This window comes from Octopus sinensis, linkage group LG3 (genome assembly GCF_006345805.1).
Source record: "Octopus sinensis linkage group LG3, ASM634580v1, whole genome shotgun sequence".
Taxonomy (NCBI): domain Eukaryota; kingdom Metazoa; phylum Mollusca; class Cephalopoda; order Octopoda; family Octopodidae; genus Octopus; species Octopus sinensis.
Window position 1 is genome coordinate 101,565,690 of NC_042999.1, and position 23,087 is coordinate 101,588,776.

The 23,087-nt window shown below is 35.8% G+C and overlaps 1 protein-coding gene across 1 annotated transcript in view; it reads left to right on the forward strand.

The window, feature by feature from the left end:
- LOC115209508 (nucleolar pre-ribosomal-associated protein 1) overlaps positions 1-23,087 on the forward strand; it is a 68,545-nt gene that overhangs the window by 12,607 nt on the left and 32,851 nt on the right. The window contains exons 8-18 of the mRNA XM_029777936.2: positions 6,039-6,240; positions 6,947-7,084; positions 8,127-8,300; positions 12,026-12,116; positions 13,361-13,647; positions 14,807-14,905; positions 15,197-15,455; positions 16,629-16,689; positions 20,539-20,609; positions 22,148-22,308; positions 22,404-22,625. Of these exons, the coding sequence (XP_029633796.2) occupies positions 6,039-6,240; positions 6,947-7,084; positions 8,127-8,300; positions 12,026-12,116; positions 13,361-13,647; positions 14,807-14,905; positions 15,197-15,455; positions 16,629-16,689; positions 20,539-20,609; positions 22,148-22,308; positions 22,404-22,625 (1,765 nt within the window). The remainder of the gene's footprint in view (positions 1-6,038; positions 6,241-6,946; positions 7,085-8,126; positions 8,301-12,025; positions 12,117-13,360; positions 13,648-14,806; positions 14,906-15,196; positions 15,456-16,628; positions 16,690-20,538; positions 20,610-22,147; positions 22,309-22,403; positions 22,626-23,087) is intronic.

Here is a 23,087-nt window from a genome sequence, read left to right on the forward strand (position 1 = left end):
TAATCATACATGTCTCTACATGTCACATTGTAAATTGCAGTTTTCCACTAGTATTCATTTGTCTTTTATGGTTGCTGAAGTGGACTAAGGTATTAATGGAAGCAGTTGAATACAGATCAGTGATCAAGTTCTTATACTCGAAAGGACATACACCAAAAGAGACTTTCAGTGAGATGAAAGAAGTTTATAGTTACGATGCACCATCAGTCAAGCACTAGCATCGCCAGTTCAAATGTGGTCAGACATCAATAGAAATTGCTCCTATACCTGGACGACCACATTCTGCCATTGATGATAACACCATCCATAAAGTAGAAGCCGCCATTTTGGAGGATTGCCACATAACTATTCAGCAACTAACCTGAGAAGTTAAGGTGAGGGTCCATGGAAAAAAAGTCATTCACGACTATTTGCACATGTGGAAGTTGTCTGCACAATGGATTCCCCCAGATGCTCACAACTTTTCAAAAGCAGGAACAAGTCAGTTGCTCCCAGGCTCTTCTGGCAATGTGCCAAGAAAACAAGGACATTTTCAGCAAACTTATCACACAAGATGAAACATGGGTCCATCACAATGATCCTGAGACTAAAGTCCAATCGAAGCAATGGAAGCATGATAACTCACTACCTCCAAAGAAGGCTCATGTCTGACCCTCAGCAGGCAAGGTGATGCTCAGTCTTTTGGGACCAGCAAGGAGTAGTGATAATGGATTTTCTGGCAAAAAGCACCACAATTCACAAGGCATAATATGCTTCTCTACTGCAGAAGTTGCAGGGCGCCATCAAAGCAGAGAGGCGTGGCATGCTGACCAAAGAATCCTGCCTCCTCCAAACAAGACTCCAGTTCACTATGTGCATGTTGCCAAGATGAAAGCACACTCCTGCAACTATGAAATCCTTCCTCATCCCCCTTATTCTCCTGACTGCCACCTCTTTCCAACCACATGATGAACTTATTTCCAAAGTAAAATCTTAGCTCTAGACACAACCTACCAACTTCTACAGATGGAAGTCTTCACAGCTGCATAAAGCGATGGGAGTAGTGTTAACAAAGGTGATGGCTTTGTAGAGAAGGACTTATAGTTATGCCAAGTTTCTTTAATCTCAGTCCTTGCGGCTTTCTATACTTCTTTTATTTTTCAAAATTAAGATAAACACAGTTCTTTTTTTAATCTAAAATATACTCTCCTTCATTTTCTACAATGCTCTTCCATCTATCTGGTAGACTTGCAAGGCCCCTCTTCCAAAATTCATTTGTGCTTGACAAAAAATGCTTCTCCACTACTGCTCTGACCTCGTCTACGGAATTCATTTTTTTGGCATCCAAATGATTTTGAAGACTGTAGAATAAATGGTAATCAGATGGGACAATGTCCAGCAAATTTGGCGGCTGGGGCATTGTTTCCCATTTAAATTGCTCCAGCCTTTGGAATGTCATCCTCACTGTATGTGGCCAAGCATTATCCTTATGGAAGAACACCTTTCGTCATCATCATCATCATCTTCGTTTAATGTCCGCTTTCCATGCTAGCATGGGTTGGACGATTTGACTGAGGTATGGCAAACCAGATGGCTGCACCAGACTCCAATCTGATCTGGCAGAGTTTCTACAGCTGAATGCCTTTCCTAACGCCAACCACTCCGAGAGTGTAATGGGTACTTTTACGTGCCACCAGCACAAGGGCCAGTCAGGCGGTACAAACAAAAGATTTTTTTTTTTTTCCTAGTGCTGACTTAAGCCACTAAAGCTGCTCACAGTAGATCTCCTTTGTTATTTGGTTTAAAAGTTTAAAGTGGACTAAACCTTTCATATCCCACCAAACAGTTAACATCACCTTACGTGGGTGAAGACCTTCTTCAACATGGGTTGTCAGTGTTTCTCCTCTCCCTACCCACCATCTTTGGCACTTGACATTTTTATAGAGAACCCATTTCTCGTCACCAGTCATTATTCAGTCCAAAAAAGGTTCATTCATGAGAGCACATATTCACTCTCAAAAAGCAATTAGACTTGGAAAGTTTGTGAGGAACCCATTGACCTAATGTAGTAACTTTTCTGATGGCATGCAGGTGTCGATGAATGGTTGAATGACCAAATCCAAGCTTCTCTGCTAGTTCCTAAACAGTTATGATGAGATTTTGTTCCCCACAAGGTTTGCAGGATGTCCTCATTGAGCTCTACAGATCTTCCAGGAAGAGGCTTATCTTCTGAGCTTGTAGTTTCCAGCTTGGAATTTCTGAAACCACTGACAATGGCTTACACTTATTGTCCGATTCTCATATACTTGCATTAATATTCTTCATACTTTCCATTACATTGTTGCCTTTATTGAACTCACAAAGCAAACTATGCCAAATATGCTTCTTTGTCACTTCTGTTACCTAGGTGACCAAGTCAGTAGCAAGGTGTATGCTCTGATCGTGTAGCTGCTAGAATAAGAATAGCCTAGGCAAAATTCAGAGAGCTCGTAGTTCTGCTGGTAACAAAGGGCCTCTTGCTCAGAGTAGAAGGTAGACTGTATGAACAGCCATGTTGTGACTGCTGAGGACATGCATAGGGTTGAAAGAAATGAAGCTAGTATGCACTGCTGGATGTGTTCTGTCAGTATGCATACATGGCATAATGTAAGTACCCTGAGAGAAAAGGTGGACATAAGAAGCATCAGATGTGGTGTGCAAGAAACGACTGCGCTGGTATGGTCATGTGATGCATATGGATGAGGACAGCTGTGTGAAGAAGTATCACACCCTAGCAGTAGAGGGAATCTGTGAAAGAGGTAGACCCAAGAAGACTTGTGATGAGGTGGTGAAGCATGACCTTCAAACGTTGTGTTCCACAGAGGCAATAATAAACGACTGAAACCTTTGGAAATATACTGTGCTTGAGAAGACACAGCAAGACAAGTGAGCTGTAGTTGTGGCTGATGGCAGTGTCGCATAACTGGCTCATTTAAAAGCATCCATCAATCGTTGGGCAATAGGCCATGCTTGTGAAGAAAGACCTGTTGAACCGAGTGAAATCGTCATGACCAATGCCAGTGCCGCCTGACTGGCACCCATGCTGGTAGCATGTAAAAGCACCATTCGAGCTTTGTCGATGCCAGTGTCACCTGACTGGCACCCATGCCAGTGGCACATATAATGCACCATTCGATCGTGGCTGACGCCACTACACTCTCAGAGTGGTTGGTGTTAATAAGAGCATCCAGCTGTAGAAGCCTTGCCAAATCAGACTGGAGCCTAGTGCAGCCTCCTGGCTTGCCAGTTCTCAGTCAGACTGTCCAACCCATACCAGCATGGGAAGCGGACATTAAATGACATCAATGATAATGATTATAGTTTTGAAAAAATAACTGTTAAAATCGAACTGCTCTCTCCCAAACTTGCACTAAGAATAAGGACAAGGTGAAATTACTATCTGCTTTTATAGCAAGTTGATGCATGTAGTTTATCTCATCCCTCTCTGACTTTTAGTTCATGCAATTGCAATAACTGCATTATTTATGGGATGAACCAACATATACAGGGTGCGATGGGTAAATTGTCACCATTTTATATTTTTAATTTCACGCATGTGCATTGCTTGTTTTTGATTTTGTCGATTATACAGTATAGTAGAGTCAGTTGGGCACAACCTGTGAGAAAAACAGCACTATGATGTAATTCACTCTGCCAGAAATTTGGAAACGACATACTGTACTGCTTGGAATTCATGCTGGAAACTCTAATACAAACATTTCAGAGTGTTTGGGTGTCAATCTGAGGACATGTACCAAGAATGATAAAAATCAAACATCCAGTCAACATCATGGTGTTTGGAGTGATCACTAGTGATGATAACTTTATGTCTCCATTCATCTTCCCACACGGCCTCAGATTTGACATGGAGACTTACATCAAGTGCCTGGAAGAGGTAGTGCTGTCCTGGGTCAAGCGGGTGGCTGCTGGAAGACCCTGTGTCTGGCAACAGGACTCTGAACCATGCCTCAGAAGCAGGAGAACCCAATCATGGCTGTCAGACATTTTCTACAACCACATCACCCCCAACATCTGGCCACCTAACTCCCTAGACTGCAACCCCCTTGATTATTATGTGTGTAACACCAAAAATGAACTGAAGGCAAGGATTACGGCAGCATTCACCAACTTAAACAAGGTGACCATCCAGAAGAGTTGCAGGAGATTCCGAAGTTGTCTGGAGGCTATGGTTGAAGCCAATGGTGATTTTATTGAATGAATTTACTGTTTAGTATTTCAAGATATTTTTATGTAATTTTGATAAATATATCTGTTAAAATGAGATGTCAATGTTATTTTCATTTTTGCATAATTTAGATGACCCTGTATATATATATGTATGTGTGTGTGTGTGTGTGTGTGTGTGTGTGTATGTATATTTATATATATATATGTATTATCATTTAATGTCTGTTTTAAACGTTGGCATAGGTTAGATGGTTTGACTGGGGCTAGCAAATCAGAGGGCTGCTCCAGGCTCCAATTGTCTGTCTTAGCAAGGTTTCTGTAGCTTGATGCGCTTCCTTACCATGTTGAGCTGGGTGTTTTTTTTACATGGCACCAGCACTGGGGCTGTCACCAAATAACTTGCAAGACAGACTTTACAACTGAGACAGGGAGTGTTATTGAGGAAGGTGGCTTTGTGCTATTTGAAGAGAGATTAGAGTATAATAGAGGAATAGAAATGTCTTGTTGAGGTGACATATGACTACCACAGCTGGAAATGGGAGAGATGTTGGTGAGATGTGTTAAGGGTCTACCATCAAGGTACAGTGGGGTGAATATAAGTGGTACAGGGGATTGGACAGGAAGGTCATGAGAATTAGAAAGGGAAGTGGGAGAAAGAGGGGAGTGGAGAGGGAATGCAGTGAGGTGTGGTGGGATTAAGATTGGCATACATTGTGTGCAGGGGCATAGAAATAAGCAACATGCTTTAGTGCTTAATTTTTACTTAGATGAAAGTCTTCTCAAGTACAGCAAATTGTCATTCATCTTGTGATGTGTGTGTGTGTGTGCATGCTTTTGTGTATCTCAGGCTATTTGGTTATGGTACAGTATAGTAAAGGAGGAGGATGAAATACTGTAAATGAATAAATTAAGAGAATTTAAAGAAGTTAAAAGCAATTAAGAAAAAAAAAGGTGAAAAGTTTTCAGTATTTTCCTTGAAGAAAGCTCAAAAGAAATCACTTAACAAAAAAGATTTTTTAAAGCTTTTCTAGAACAATTAACAAAATCTCGAAAAAATTTTAAGGAATCTCAAAAAATTCAAGTTTCAGAGTTATAGAGTTAGGGTTAGGGTTAAAGTTTTAAAATTTGTTAAAGTTTCAGCGTCTTTAAAATGTTCATGGAGTTAAGAGACAGATGGGGAGGTGGATAGATAGACAATTAGACAGACAGACTGAAAGATAGACCCTACATACATGTATTCTGTAAATAGCATTTTTGCTAATTGTTAGATTAGGTTTAAACAAGTGAGCACCTTTGGAATAAAGATCTTTCATCAAATGTTCTTTCCATTTGCTCTTTGTGGTGATCATTGCTGGTTAAAAGCTCTGGAAGCAGTAGATATACTTCAGCCATCGAGCTCATTCCAGCAATTACGGCTGCGTACTTTCTTCCTAATGGAGTTTGCCTCCATAATTCTGTACCCACTCAGGACAGGAGAGCAGGAGCACATGGGTGAGTGAAAGGGACAGATAGTCAATCTCAGAATCAGGGAGGCACACTTAGAAAATGCAACCAATTCTCCTTCATACGACTCAAAAATGAAATGGTCTGCTTTGGCATGGATTCTACATCATCCAGCTATAGAAATGCCAAAGTGGATATTGGAATACAATTTTGTCCTTGGACCTATCAGACTGTCGAACCCATGCTGGCATGAACATTTATACACTCTCGCACACACATAAACATTAAATGATGATATCATGACTAGAATGCCTTTGTTCTTCTTGATTATACATTTATATATAAGCCATACATGTGTAATAATGGTATCATACTTTTGATTTATGCAGCTCTTGTAACAGAACCCTTCAGCATATTCTAGAAAAGCTTCTCAAGAAACCTTTCCTTCAGGATCCATTAATGACTGAACTTATTTGGAAAGCATTTCAAGTTTGCCCTGAACAAATTCAACCATTCTTCCAGAAAATGCAAAAATGCTTCAATTTTAAAGATACTTCCAATTTTTTACTCGTTATTGAATTCTTTAAAAAGGTAAGCTATTTTCACGTTTGATTTATGATTACTGTTGTAATAACCCTTTAACAGTCAGGCTACTCTGATGTATGTAATCTGTATTCACATCATTTTGAATTAATTATGCATTGTATCATAACTTTGAGATTTCAATAATGTGACTGTTTATTTTTACAATGACATTGTTGGGTTGGTGTGAGTGGTCAGATCTGGCTAGTTTGAATATAAAACAGGTAGAATATTTGGCTGGTTTAAATGCTAATCCAACACTACTACAGATACTGATTCCAGCACCTTCGTTCCAATATGATAAATGAAAAACATAAGATAAACACCAATTTGTATTTTTTACCACATTCATTCACTCATTACTTCCTTACCCCATCTCTCTCTCTCTCTCTCTCCCTCCCTCCCTCTCTCTCTACACACACACATACACAATATCATAACCACTTTTCAATGCCCGGATGCCCCTTCCTTTTGTTAACTCTCACTTGTTTCAAAATAAGTTCATATAAGTATTATACACGCACACATACACAAACATATCTGACAATCTTCTTTCAGTTTCTATCTTTCAAATCAACTGACAAGACTTTGGTTGGTTCAAAGCTTTAATAGAAAACACTTGCCCTAACATGTTACTCAATGGGGCTGAATCCAAACTACTTGGTTGGGAAGCAAATGTATCATTAAATGTTTTGATTTCTCTTATTCATTTTAGGTTTTGGAATGTCAGCCAGACATCCTCACTCCTTTGAAGACATTCAAAAAACTTCCTCTGGAGAAACTTGCTGAAATGGTATTTTCCATTCTTATACCACCTTCATTCATCATAAAAGAGATTGAGTGCAATTTAAAAGTAAGTAGATGAAATGATATTGTATAGTTTGTGTGTTGTCTCTACTGTGTTTAAGTTCAAAGTCAACTCGGATAACTGCCATTTCAGCTGTGACCATCCCATCTTTTTAATGGTGTCTAAGAATACATTTATAGCTCTGCTATTTCATTGCTCTTTTTGTTTTTTCTGACTGTACCCATCCTGCCTTTTTAATGATATCAAGAAATGCATTACTTAATGTGCCCTTCCTTGTTTAAGATTGTAGGGTATGATTTGGCTATTTGGCCAAAAGAGTGGGATAGAGATGGCTTCATTCTCATCTGTAAGATATACAACATGAATTTATACCAGTATTTCTTGAATTAGGTGTTGGGATTGTAGAAGCAAGTTGATAAAGTGAATAAAGTATTGGGTATTTTGTACATATGTACAAAACACTTTATTCTACATTGTGCTAACTCAAAACGTTAATGAGAATCTATGTCGGATGACTTGGCAATATTGCCTGCATACTATCCAAGGTATTAGAGTGTTGGAGAGCCATCTTTTGTCTATTCAATACCATTGAATCAGAGCTAAACACTGACCCTTTAAGTTTCTTCAGGGGATTAGAAAATAATACAATTACTGAAAGAAGAATTATTCAGGAGTGCTTTTCTAAGTAAGTGTTGGGCTCGTTTTTGGACTGGAAGAATTAGTAGAGCACAGGATATATTTTGTTGTGGTTCTTTACATTTCAAGGGAAATCCTGCCAAGATCCACTTCAACTTTCAGCTTTCTAGAGTTAATGAAATAATGGGTACTGGGTTCAGTTTAATTGACTACATCCTTTGCCCAAGTTTGAATCCTTCTGTCCATGTTAGAAATTGATAATATCATTAGGGTTGTTGGGGACAAAGTGTTGAGCTTAACCAATAGAAATCAATATTGTATATGTATGCATATGTGTATATATATAGGCATGTGCATGTATGTGTGTATGTATATATTTGTACAGTATAACAAGCTTCACTGAATGTTAAGTTGGTTCTAAATATCTTTTTGGTTGTTATTTCTTTTGCAGAATCGTGAATTACACATTAGACATGTTTGCCTGGATTACATATTCACATTGTTGAAGAAATTATCAAACATCTCAAACTATTGCACATCAGGCACTTTTCTAGCCAACACCACAGTCTACAGTAAAGCAGACATTGAAGAATTCCATTCACTTTTCAGAGCAGAAATGAAGAAAGTAAGTTAACATTTACTGAGTTCAGTTTACTAACTAGTTTAAACCTTATGAATGTATAAAATGAATTTGTTCTCTCACCTTCTCTCAATCAAGCACAGAAACAAAGACACACACACACACATTTATATATACTAGCAGGACCTGTAAATATTTCATGGAATTAATGATAAACTTATTGGGTTATTTCTGAAAACTTTATCCAAAAAACCTGTGTTGTGTCCGTATCAAAAGATAGTTATTCATCTGCTAATCATTGAAAAGGGAAGGGAATTGGAATACGATGTTAACTTAATGCAATGTACCGCCTGACTGGCCCCCATGCTGGTGGCACGTAAAAGCACCCACTACATTCTTGGAGTGATTGACGTTAGGAAGGGCATCCAGCTGTAGAAACTCTGCCAAATCAAGACTAGAGCCTGGTGCAGCCATCTGGTTTGCCAGCCCTCAAGTCAAAATCGTCCAACCCATGCTAGCATGGAAAGCAGACGTTAAACGATGATGATGATACTTTATGCACAATTTTATAGACTTAATACATAACACTCTCCTTCTTTCTCTCTCACTGTTTGTTTTACCCTTTTTTTCTCTCCCTTTTCTTTCACTCTTTGCCTTTCCCTTCAGCTAATCATGTTAAAGCATTACAGATAGGTTAAGTAAAAGAGGTAATAAACTTAGTTCAAAACACAAATTACATTTCACTTACCACTGCCTCATATGAAATCTATTAGCTACTCATTAATAAAGACTGTTACTCTCAAAAGACAATACAAGAATGAGCTAACTGAATAAAGTTTATGTACATGAAAACCTGGCACACCAACAGCTGTTTCAAACGTATAAAATAACGAAAATATATTATGCAAGTATAAGTGTTTTTATATGCTTGTTTGTGTATGTGTGTATATATATATATAATGTGTGTGTGTGTGTGTAAATATATGTATATATATGTGTCTGTGTAAATATATGTATATATATATATATGTGTGTGTGTAAATATATGTATATATGTGTGTGTGTCTGTATAAATATATGTATATATGTGTGTGTGTGTGTAAATATATGTATATATATGTGTGTGTATATGTGTATGTATATATGTGTGTAAATATATGTGTATGTGTGTATATACATATGTATACATATATATATACACATACATATGTATATGTATATATATTTGTGTGTATATATGTATATGTATGTATAAGTATATATGTATATGTATGTATAAGTATATATGTATATGTATGTATAAGTATATATATTTGTGTGTATATATGTATATGTATGTATAAGTATATATGTATATGTATGTATAAGTATATATGTATATGTATGTATAAGTATATATGTATATGTATGTATAACTATATATGTTTATGTATGTATATGTATATATATGTGTGTATATATATATATATATATATATATATATATTTACACATATCTGGTCCTGTATTTTGATGGTGATGTTGGGATCTTTGGCACCATGCAGTGGCGCCCCGTTCTGCTGTTAGGGTAACTTTCAATGCCAAAATTTGGGACAAGGCCCTCCAGGATTTTCCAGATGTATATCACTGCATATCTCTCCCACCTTCACTCCAGGGAGAAGAGTTTTAATACTTTCAGTCTTTCCCAGTAACTGATATGTTGCATTGAGATGATCTTCTTAGTGTAGCTTCATTGGATTGCTTCGAGTTCTGCTGTTGACTTTATATTGTGTGGGAGCAGTAGTCCAAGTGGCTGAGGACGAATGTCTTCCAAAGGACCATCAGTGTCTCCTTCTCTCTTGTTCTGAAAGTTCGGAGGATCCATCCAGCTAGCCGTCTGCATTTTATTACCAAATTGGCAATATGCACTTGGAAAGATGCATCATTGCTCATGTCAATGCCCAGGTCATGCACTGATTTTGACTCAGGAATTGCAATTCTTCCCAGGCCAGTGTATCCAGTCTGCATGTAATTCAGCTTTGTGTGCCAGTAGCGCAAGGCTTGGAACTTCCCTGCCTTAAACTGCATGTTGTTGTCCTCAGCCCACCTGTATATTGTATCCAACTCCCGTTGCAGATGTGCAATATTTCCAGGGTTTTGTATTGTCTGAGAGACTTTTGTATCATCTGCGTTGCTTGCAAGGGTGGCCATCTTAGCAACTGAGGGCATGTCTGAAAGGGCCACAATGAACAACAGTGACCCCAAGACAGTGCCCTATGGAACACCACTTGTTATTTGTGTTGCCTAGGAGGTGACTCCATTGGTTGCCTTCTATCTTTTAGGAAGTTGTGCAGCCACTCTCCAAGTTTTCCGCCTATGCTGAGATCACGCAGTTTGTGGCAGATCATACCATGGTGACTTTATCAAAGGCTTTTGCAAAGTCGAGATATATCACATCCACACTTGAGCCATTGAGTAGCTGTTTTAACACCCAGTCAAATTGTTGCAGGAGCTGTGTTAGACAGCTTCTGCCTGGTCAAAATCCATGCTGGGTGTCAGTCAACCAGTCATTTTCTTTAAGGAACATGATTAGTTTCTTGCAGACTATTCGTTCCATGACTTTGCTGATGTGTGAGGTCAGAAAGATAGGCCTATAATTTTTAGCATCTGCTCTGCTTCCTTCCTTATGGATAGGGCATATTATCCCTTCTTTCAATTTGACTGGGAGCTTACCACTTGCAAGAAAGCTCTGAAAAAGAAGCTGTAACGGTTTTGCAAGGGCTCGTTTGCACGATTTGAAAAGAATCACTGGAAATCCATCAGGTCCAGCAGCTGAGTTTGTGTCAATCTCATCTATGGCCAGTGTGAGTGATATCATCATCTTCAATGTTGATGTACTCAATTTTTGCTTCTTTGGCTACAGGTAAAGTGGCAAAGAATTCTTCTGGTTTATTTACTTGTCTGTGTCTTAGAGGTGTAGTGAACACACTTTGGAACTGTTCGTTCAGTATTTCACTTATCCTCATGGGATTTCATGTGAGGGAACCATCTTTTTGGAAGAGAGGTCCTATCCTCTGGCGCACTGCGGCCGTCTCTTTGGCAAACTTAAAGAAGGCTTTAGGGTTTGACTTGATATTTTCTATAACCCAAGCTTCTTTATCTGCTCTCTCCTTTTCATGAGACTGATGCAGACTTTTCTCAATTTCCATTAGCATTCTCTCGAGGCGAGACTTCTCACCACTTTTGGTGTGCTTGCTCAGGCGGTTCGCAATCCTTGTCCGTTGTTTCATAAGAATCTTCCTTTCCCTAGGGATCCTGTTTTTGTGTGTGCTGGCCCTGCACACTGGGACATATTTGTCACATATGGCTTGTATTATGGACTTGAAACGTTTGCGTTTCATATCAATGTCTGGTGTGGAAAAACATTTAGGCCAATCCTGTTTGCGGATCTCTTTCTCAATCAACTTTCAATTTGCTTTATGAAAGTTTAGTTTGGAGATATTGTGGTTGGTAAGCAAGCTTCTTACCACACAGCCACTCTTGTTGGCAAGTAGATGGCTCTATTATTATTAATACATTTAATAAAATACATTAAGGTATTTGATTATATCTTTTTAAGTCTTGTTTTCAAATCTTGCTCTGGTTCTGTGTTGAAAATCTTTTGTCTTATATGTGTTTTCCCTATACTCCTTCGTCATCTTTCTTTGCAATTTTTTTACTCTTATTACATTTATATAGATATATGTATGTGCATGTGTATAAAATTGAATTTTATTTTGCTCCTCACAACAGTTGCTTCCAAGTACTGCTACTATATATCAGTGTTGGATAAAAATGGACCAACCAAAACCTACAGAGACAGACACTAAAGAAAATTATTCAGGTTTGGTTACTTTTTCCTATTTTTTAAAATATAAGAAAATTTTCTGTCATTAGTTTTAGTTGAAGAACCAGTTCAAAGTTTGATATGTTGTTTAGCTCATATAAACAGTTTGAAATATCTGGTTTTGAAGATCTAAATTGAATGCTTAGGGAAAGCCTTAGATTTGACTCATCAAGCATTCTATACTTTTAATGAATCTATCATGCAGAAAGGCCATATCAAATGCAGTGTTGTAAGTTAAAGCATTAGGTATTCATTTTACTGTTTAGTTTGATCATATAGGCTGAACACACTAGAATTAAATACATTAGAGATTGGCATAGCAAATTCTTTAAAATTCATTAGTAGTTTGCATAGAATTTAACATCTTGTCATAATGAGTAGATAGCAGAAACAGTAAAGTGTTGAAGAAATATTTTGTGGTATTTGGTTATGTTCTGAGTACTGATCCCCTTCAAGTCTACTTTTCATGCTTTACTTTGCATACATTTCTTACTTAAACTAAAATCTATTAAGTTCATGAAATAAGTACCCTGATTGTAACCTAGAAGGCAGTACCTCAGCAAGGCTACAATTGAATGACTAAACAAAAAGATTCAAATGAATTCAGTAAAACAAAAAAAGGGAGAAAGAATTCATCATTTTTAAGATGCTGCTTTTTGGCATTAATACATTTGATCCACAAACTAAATTATGTAGAAGCTCAAAGTTATGTATGTTCTAGTTGTATTGGTGAAAGGAATGGTGGTAGTAACACAGGTAGTTGTAAGGAATAGTAAAAAGTTATCTATGAGCTAAATTCAAACTATTTCAAATTGCTTCTATTCTTCATTATTGTTGATGTTATAGTTGTGTGAATGGAAGTGGCAGTTGTGGCTGTGACTTGTAATGTTATGATATGACCGGAGTGGTTGTTGTGGCAGCTTTAACAGCAATCACTGCTGCCAGAGTTATTTATGAGAGTAGTTGTGAATGTGGCAGTGGTCATGGCTGTTGCTGTGACAGTGGATACTCTCACTTGTAGTTTTGGTTGTTTCAGTAAGGATTGAAGAAATAATTTTTCTGGTAGTTGCTTTTGTTTCTCTCTCAGAAGGATAAGACCAAACCTGGTTTCAACACCCAGTTAGAATTACCTCTCTGACATTATTGACATCCTGAATATTGTCATGAACATTACTTCTGCTTTCTCTTTCTTTAAAAGAATTTTTTTTCCTTGAAAATTAAAACTTTTGTTTTTTTTTCAGACAAAGTTGATCCTCTTGAACATGTGGCACTCAGTATGCAGATATTTTGCCTCTATCAGTCTTTGATGCCTTCTTCTCTGTCTGATGCTACCTTTGGAGAAATCATAATTAGAATGCAGAAGCTTTTTAATCTGTGGAAAGAAGACAAGGAAACTACTGAGGAAGACGACAGTGGTAATAGTTATTCAGTGTCAGATGAAAGAAACCTGAAGATTCATTTGCAGACTAAAATAAAATTATATTTTTTCAAGATATTTGCTGACATTGGTCTACGGTGGACAAAGATTGTAAGAAAATATTTGTTTTTATCATTATCATCATCATGTTTGTCAATTTTGATTCTGCATCCTCTGAGACCTTAAATTTGACCTCCATTCCTTTTTCCATCATATCTTTTCTTGGTTTTCCTTTTCATGGCTACATTTTATTGTCAGCACACTATTTTTTCCACGCAATTGCCATCCATTTGCATTGTCTTTCCATTACATTTGCTGACATCAGACTGGTAAAATCAGTGCAGATTAATTTTCAATTTTTTTTTTTACTGATAGGTAATGTCCTTATGCAAAAATTTAGGTAAAGATGGAGTTGACAGGTTTGCAATTCCAGATAGCATTTGTTAAAATACTTGGGCTTCAGGATTGAAACATAGTAGGAATGATAAAAGAACTTGTTTAGATTGAGAATCAGCTATACATTTCACTACTGATGTGCTATTTCAAAGTTTTATGTATAAAGATGTTCTGTTCAATTCCTCTTTATGACTTCCATTCTGTTTAATTAGTTTTCCATTCTCCCAAGGTATTAACATTATTTAAAAATATCAATTTTAGATTACTATTTTGTCAATCCAGTAAAATAAAATTTATTTAACGATATAGAAATAGTTTATTCTCAAACACATGATAATGCTAATACAATAGCATGAACACGATAAACTATCCATATATTGCAGAAAAAATTGTTACTGGCCAGCCTGCTGTTTATTTTAGGATTTTTTCTCTTTTTTTCTAATCATTACTAAGTCAGGGGAAAAACCCAGAGAGGAAATTATCAGATTGGAGACCTAGCTTAAATGTTTGCAACAGAGGTATTACATGAAGCTGTTTGAGCAGTGTCATCTGCTTGGTGCTACTTTATTTGCATGTCTTTTTGTTTATAATACAATTCCTTTATGTAAATCATCCAAGTCAGAAAGATTGCTCTGATAATTATATTGACTGATTCGGTATATGAACTGGGCCTGCCTTTAGGAAGCTGGCTGCTCTTATATGGAACATGGACAACTTCATACCTCTAATTGCTTTAACACATTAATGCAGATTATATAAGGAAGGATTCACATGGTTAAAATTATGCAAGTACTGGTGGTAAAATAAAAAATTTAATTTGTTTTGAAGCATTTATGTCTTTGCTTTTAACCTCATTTTCTTTCTTATTTTCTAGAATGATCTGAAGCAAGCTCACATATACATTATTCTGGATTTGTTAGTAACCATTCGAGATCCTCAACTGCTTATAATCAACAAGTCATTAGTATGTCAGGTAAATTTGTGTTATTCTTCAGATAAGTACAGGCACTGCCACACGGTATTTTGCAAACTATTCGATCGAAATCTTCTTGGAGTAAAGTTTACATATAAGCATAACAGTAAGGAATATACAGTTAATATTTAGAGGTGAAGGGGATTAATCTTTTATTTATTTTAGCCACTATATTCTAGGTATTGGGACACCACCTTGAAGAATTTTTAGTCAAATGAACCAATGCATAATATTGTGTTTTTTTTTCATTTTATAAATTTCTTTTTGTTTTTTCTTTTTCTTTTTAACCAGCTCCTCTACGAAACTGGTTTCTTTGCGGGTTTGGAAAATGAGATCCTTATATGGCTTGATTGGCTGGTTCATTTTAGTGCTGGCCAAGAAGGGGATACTTTACTCCAGTTTGTGTCAAATTTATTTATGGTTTATATTTCAAATCCTTACACATACATTGACCAAGTGATAAATGTGATTGCTAAGGCTCCCAAACTTGGAACTGAAGTCAGTGAAAATGACAAACTAAGCACATCTGATCTTGATGCAGTTTTAGAAAGTAAGTATATTAGTGAAATATCTTTAACCTTATAGCATTTAAACTGATTTCCAGCCCAAATATTCTTCCAGTTTCATGTTCAAACCAGCCAGATCCAGCCTCTCACACCTACCTTACAATGTCATCCTGTAACAAAATAATCACATCATGATTGTCTCAAAGCTATGAGATATTGCATGATTAATTTAAAACTATGTAAATAAGTATTACATTTGACAGAGTAATCTGAATGCTAAAGGGTTATAATAGTAATGATAATAATCATCATCATTATATAACCTCTGTCTTCCATGCTGGCATGGGTTGGATGGTCTGACAGGAGCTGGTAAGCCTTGGAGCTGCACTAAACTCCACTGTCTTTTTTGGCATGGATTTTACTGCTGGATGCACTTTATAGAGTGAACTGGATGCTATTTGTATGGCACCAACACTGACAAGGTTTGCTTTGACATGGTTTTATGGATGGTTGCCCTTCTTAATGCCAGCCACTTTACAGAGTGAACTGAGTGCTTTTTATGTGGCACCAGCACCAGTGAGGTCACTTCTGTGAATAATCTTGCTAAAAGATATACAACAGGCAAACCAATATCAAATTAAGCAGAATTAGAGTCCTTTCATTGAGTGCTGTAACTAATGATACTATTTATTGTTCACAAATGCATGACATAGGAGAAAGGTAGTACTGTAAGAGAAATAAATGAATAATCCCCTGAGTTCAACCATGCTGGTTTTTTGGGGGTGTTTTATTGTATTTACATGATAACAATGGTTAGATTTTTGAGAAAATCTGGATGTATAACAAGTGTTTTATAACTATGACAGTCTTTCTAAAACTTGTCATTTGATCATAAAGTAGAAATAGTACCAATTTTCATTTAGGTACATAGTGGTCACAGGAGCAGTACTTGCAGTTCACCATTGCATCAATAAGCTTGCTTGTATATCATCCAACTTTTATTGGTTTGTCAGAATGAATGATTAATCCATACTTTAGGTTTAAAATTAATTTTCAGAAAATTCACAATTCCTATTTAAATATATATTTGGATACCCCTTTCTATTTTTATTTTATTTACTCTCTGTCTAGTTTTATCTGTTTCATTATACTTGTATATTCACTTAAAAAATTATGAAAAATTTCTTTACTTTTTGATTTTGTCATGTGTTTAATAGATTTTAATGAAGCTGAGTTAAATGCGGCTGAATCTGAAACTGTTGTAGCTGACAGCATCAGGTAAATGAAAGAAGTTTTATCCTTTTCTTTTTAAAATTTGCTTTTATATTATAATGGAAAAAGCTGCTTATTAATTAGGTATGTAACAGTTACTAAAAGTACTAAAAGAAAGCAATTATTAAAGGCTTGACTATCTGGGAAATTTTTTTTATAAATTCATGTTCCAAGAAATTTCATATAATTTCGGTTTCTGAACTTTATCGAATTTTTTAACTCCAGTTTTTCACAAATTTAAATACTCCATAAAATTCATTATGGAGTATTCCATTTTCATTTTCAAAGTCTCTCACTCTCTATTTCATTGTTTTCATTTCAAGTTTTAATTTGCTATTTGGAAAACCCAGTTTATTCTGTATACATAATATAACAACATTATTTATTGAAGGAAAATATTTTCATATACTGGTATAATTTTTGTAAAATAAATTAAGTGATTTTGTTGTTATGGCTGTTTGGAATACTATAAGCCTTACAATAATAACTATCCGGACAGATTTGGGCCATATTTTAAATTAAAAACCATGGTAAAAAGAAAAAAATGTAAATATTTTCAGAGGAAATGGTGAACAATTCAAGGGAGGTTTGGTTGTTTTTTAATATACCAGTGTAATTTTTGTAAAAAAAATTAAGATGTGATTTTGTTATTATGGCTGTTTCAAACAGTATAAGCCCTATGGTAACTATCTGGACCGACTTTGGTTCCCCATACTTTTCTTTTTTTTATATAGATTAAAAGCCATGGGAGGAGCCTTTTCAGTGAAAAAAGAAGAAAAAATTGTAAATATTTTCAGAGGAAAAGATGAACAATTCAAGGGTGGTTTGACTATTGTTTCTAGCACAACCCAAACCACACTCCATTTTCACTCTCGTGTGTATTGATGTTTCTTCAATATTTTTCTACCACACATGGTCCATTGGTGGAATTTAAGCAACAAAAATAAATTGTAATCTAAATTTTTACCCTCACAATCAAGCGAAGCTGTATGTGTAAGAAAAACATTTTACAACAGAAAAGTATGCTATTAAAATGAATTATCATTTACATAACTCTTCCTTCACATCACTGAGGATAAATGCTAGCAATGACCTTCTCAGGCTCTCCAATGTTTTTTATTTCTAAACAGAAACAATCGGGAGCAGGGAGTGGCATTGCAAAAAATTCATTTATCACATTTTCGTCTCTTTAGCATATAAATGTATTTGTGGGGAGAAAAATATTGAAAACATCAATACATGCGGGAGTGATAAAGAAACGTGGAGGGTTATCTTCAGATGTGCTAGAAACACCCAAATCTTCCTTAAATCACTTACTTTTCCCTCTGAAAATATTAAGGTTTTTTTTTGTTACCAAAATGGTTCCTCCCATGGTTTTGAAGTGCAACAAAAATTGGCCAAAATAGGTCTGGAGTGGGATGATGAGGGAGGGGGTGAGTTGTATAAAAAAAAACCTTCAAAACTTTTTTCTTATAAAGATGCCCCCCTGCTCCCACCCCATCATTTTGAAGGCTGTGGTTTTAAAAAAATGGGCAAAAAATCCCCATCAAAACAGTAGTTCTAATGTATTTTGTCCTCCTGATCTGAAACTCCTCTCCTCACCTCCTCGGAAAAAATTTTCCCCTCAAATTTCTTTATAATCGTAATCTATGCCATTTGAAAGGTATTTGAATAAACTTTCATTAAAAGATACCCATTTTCATAAAAGTTATGAGGTGGAAAAGTTGGATCATGCGATTTTTCCCAAATTCCTCTCTTCACCCTCTCGGGAAAATTCTTTCCCATAAATCCCTATATACTCTAAAGCCACAACATCGAAGCAGTATTTGTAGAAAATTTCATTAAAAAGTAGCCATTTTTCTGGATGTTATGAGGCAGCACAGTCAGGGGTGTATACATCTGTAGTTATACCCTTTTATTTCTAGGGTTTTTTTCCATTTCATCTTTATTTCACTCATTGTTTGCAATGTTCTCTCTTCCACTCTCAGACATTGCAAAGCTTACAGATGGGCTGCTGAATTGAAATTTCTATGTTGCTTTGAGGGGAAGGTAAAACTTGACAAACTGCTTCCCCTTCCGTAGTTGATGTTTGTTTAGAAAAGAGAGATTATGATTGTGATAAAATAATGAAAGCAATATTTACAAAGCAAGTGAGCACTATTATACAAAGAAATAATTAAATGTAAAATATTGTAAAAATGATTAGAATTGGGAATCAAATGTGAAAATATTATCAAGTAGCTAGCAGAAAATTGCCCAGAGGTTGGTCTTTCTGCTAGTATTAATTAATTTATTAAATAGACACACAAAGGTGGTAGATTCAATCTGCTGTTGTTGAGTGTAAAACCACCACTTGGTTCTTGGGCTATTGTAGTAAAGTCCACTCAGCTGCAAACATTTAAGCTGGGTCTCTGATCTGAAGATAATTTCTTCTTTCTCTTCTAGTCTATGAAGTCTCAAAAAAAAAGTCATGTGGGAACAATTACCTTTTTTCTTCTGACCAAGCCAAAAAACAAAAATTACTGATTACATCATTGTGGGTTTAATCATTACTCCCAATATGTTAAGCTCTGAACAATGCCCATGATCTTGCTTTAATTTGTCAAACTGACAAAACATATTCCTTTCCAAAATGTCTCTCATTACAGATTTCATTTCTTTAAAATTAGAACTGAAAAAGTAAGAGGAGAGCATCCTTTGAAGATGGTTGCTAACTATCATGCTATTTTAAGAACTTTGAAAGATGGGTGTTCCAAAATCCCTTGTTTGTTGTAGATATTACGATTATTCTGTTTTGAAATTGAATGGAGGAATATGAGTTGTTGCTGTGTGACCCTAAGTTAGCTTTGGTTACAGTAACCTCTAGCATGTAGATAAGTAGTTGACTAAAAAAACTAGGTATTATCTACAAAGCTATTGTTTCAGATATACATTACCTCTACCTATCTCAGGACCTTATTGCAATCTCCATCAGACAGTAATTAATCATTTAGTGTTGCAATCTGGACATGTTGCTTTCTCTGAACTGTCCAGTCTATTTCTGTATGCCAATAGATTTGTATGAGTATTTTGTTGAAATATATACCCATATCTTTCATGGATTTAAAGGTCTTTTTCATGTGAAATCATGAAATTCAACTTTTATCTTAAACGGGCTGCATGTTTATTTTTTTCTTTGTTATCAACTAACACTCAGCTACAACCATCATGTTTGGCATCTCATATCCAGGTCTAATTTATTCAGTATATTCATCTATTTTGAATAGGTGATAGAAAAAATTTGAAGATTATGCTGCTATTTCTAGTATGCCAAACAGTCACATTGGTATGCTAACCAATTACTGCAGTTACTTGAGACATCATTCTCATGTTTAAATCTTTAAATATCTGAACAAAAGTCAATCACTGGGAATTACTTTCTCCTCAGTAACCTTATGAGAGATTTAGGAGTCTTCATTCTTTTAAAGTCTTCCAAAATTGGTGGTGCTAATATCTCAATACCCTTGGACCAGAAATCTGTTCCTAATGTTTGCAACAGAGTTAACACTACTAAATGCATGTGAGGACAAGGTGATGTTATTGAAAAACCAGGTGGTGAATGAACACTATCTCCCAAAAATAGAAACAGATCTACCCAACATCACTGAAAAGATCAACCTGAGACCATGGTAGAAGACACTTGGCCAAAATGCCATGTAGTAGGATTGAACTCAAATTCTCATAATTGCATCCAAAAGGTGATTCCGTCAACAGTATCTTCTGCCTTGAGTCTTATCAAAAGAAATTATCATCATCATGTATAACATCTGTTTATTTAATTAATTATTGTTCTCTTACTTTTTTTTAAATATCTAGATTACCATTCAGTCCTCTGATTATCATTGCTTCTGATCTGACAAAGGAAATACCTGCATCAAAAAATTCTGGTAACTTTTTTTTATTATTCTTGCTTCAGCATCTCCATTATGTTTTGTAATTATAAAGTAACTAACACAAACTTATACACATAAATACATAATGTCAGTATTTTCTGCTCTGATTTCTTGCATTTTGATTTTCATCATAAATCTGGTGATAAGTAACTGGTAATCTGAAGGTTTGGATTGTCTATGTTCATTCCACTGCAGGACAAAGGCCTCAGCATGTTTTCTCCACCAATCACTGTCTGATATGCAGGTCATGAATTTGAGCTTGAAACCATTGGTTTGATGGACCTACTCCGCTACATAGGCTCAACGTGGCTTGGCAGAAGGGTGCAGTTTTTATACTCTTACCCAGAAATAGTTAAGTCAATTACTTCAATCCCAGTGCTCAACTGGTACTTATTTTATTGACCCTGAAAGGATGACAGGCAAAGTCAACCTGACAGAATTTGAACTAAGAACATAAAGAGGAATAAAATATCACTAAGCATTTCACCTGGTATGCTAGCAATTCTGCCAGCTCACTGCCATATAAGGGATAATGTTCTTAAGTGGGGCTTTTTTTGTATCATCATGAAATACTGTTTTATTTGTTTCAGTCACTAGACTGCACACATACTTGGGCAATTTCTCCTTTCATAATAAAATCTGTACAAAGAACATTGACTTTGCCTCTGACTACATCATGTTTTTAGGTACTTGTAGTTAACCCTAGACCTGTCCTGATCATGCTTACTTATGGTCAGAAGTGTTCCAGCCATAACCACCTCATCTTCTTTTAACTCTTAGAGTGATATAGTGGAGGCAATGCTAGGTGTGCACGTGTTGTAGCACTGGTAAAGTGGTGTGGAAACATTGAGGGCAGCATGTTCTTGATTATGCATGTTTCGACCCTGTTTTGATCGACCAATCAAAATGTCAGTTACACCTGAAAGTAAGAGAATATGTCTGCGACCAGTCTTATTATTTTGGTAGTGTGTTCTTATAGGAATAGTGAGAAATTTCACAATGAAGTAAGATCTGATATGTGAAAGTGAGCCTGAGCCATCAAGATCAAAACACAAGAGCCAAAAGCTCTACACTACCAGCCAAGTGCTGGACATATTGGATGAATTCAATAGCCAATGCAGACACTACTGATTCTTCAAATTATGGGACCAGAACATTCCAGACAGCGTAAATGGTGAGTCTCAACCAAATGTGTTTGTAAATATATTTTTAGATAATCAATTCTGGGAAAACCTTGCTATAGGAGCCTTGCTTCTCATCCATGTCAGAACTGGGCATAAATGGCTTGGGAACCCAGACACAGGATTAGAGAGCATCAAGGTCAGGGCTCAAAGGTTTAAGGCAGGAGTGTTATTTTAGTGAGACATGGTTGCTATTTCTAGTATTTCCTATAAACAAGTAGCAACTTCTTTTATATGTTCAGTATGTTTTTTATAATGGATATTTTAATTTTTTCTACAGAAACTTGTTGCAAAATATTGTTTTTTAATTTGTTTTGAAATTTCTTCTGGTTTTAACCATTTTATTTTCAGCCTTGAAAAATTTTCTAAGATTCGTGTTATTAGATTTGTTCCATGCTCAGTCGGATCCACTGGCTCTTTGTTCTTTTGTGCTCAACAAAAATATCAAAGACCTCTGGTGGATGAACAAAAGAATTGTTAATTATATCAGATTGATCTTACCAGACACAAAAGTAAGTAACAGTTAGATTTCAATATTGTTTCAAAGCCTGTTTCTGTACCTAAATTTTAATCCTTCCTAAATCAATCATATCATTTATATTTTCAGTTGAAAATAAAAACCAATCCTGTTGACCTTGAAACTGCTGAAACAGAAACATTTTCAGATTTGTTTAAAACATTCTACCGAAATTCTTCTGTCTGTATTAACAATGAAAAATTCATAAAGCTACTACTGGATTCATTGAACTCCTTAAATGTTACTGAAACATTCAGGGCCTTCAATCAGAATCTATTTTATATTAAAGTTTCATTAAGCTGTTTTGCAAAGGTTTGTAAATCTATTTTTTACTTCCAATTAAACAAAATCTAAACGTATCTAAGTAAATTAACATTGCAAATTCAAAGCAAAATATTTGACTTCTTTCTCTCTTCCTGAAGTTGATGCTAATGGGATTTTTATGAACCTTTCAACTAACCTATTCCTTAAAACTGCAGCATGTTCGCCTTCTGGTCCAACTATTCTCTGTTGTAGACTTCTAGTCAGTCCGACTGGTCTTAGTTGCAAATTCTTTTCCATTTAGTCAAATCTACATGTAGCAATTTTGTGAGTATGTAATATTGAACTTGGGTGTAATAGTCTCAAGATTTGGATGAAGAGAAAAGACTGGACTTCGATTGATAATACCTGCATTGTAAATATCATGCTAAGTTATAATTCTCTTCAGCTTAACATAGGCTCCTCACTGTTTGCAATAAATGACCTTTCATTGTAGACTGCAGAAAAACGAAA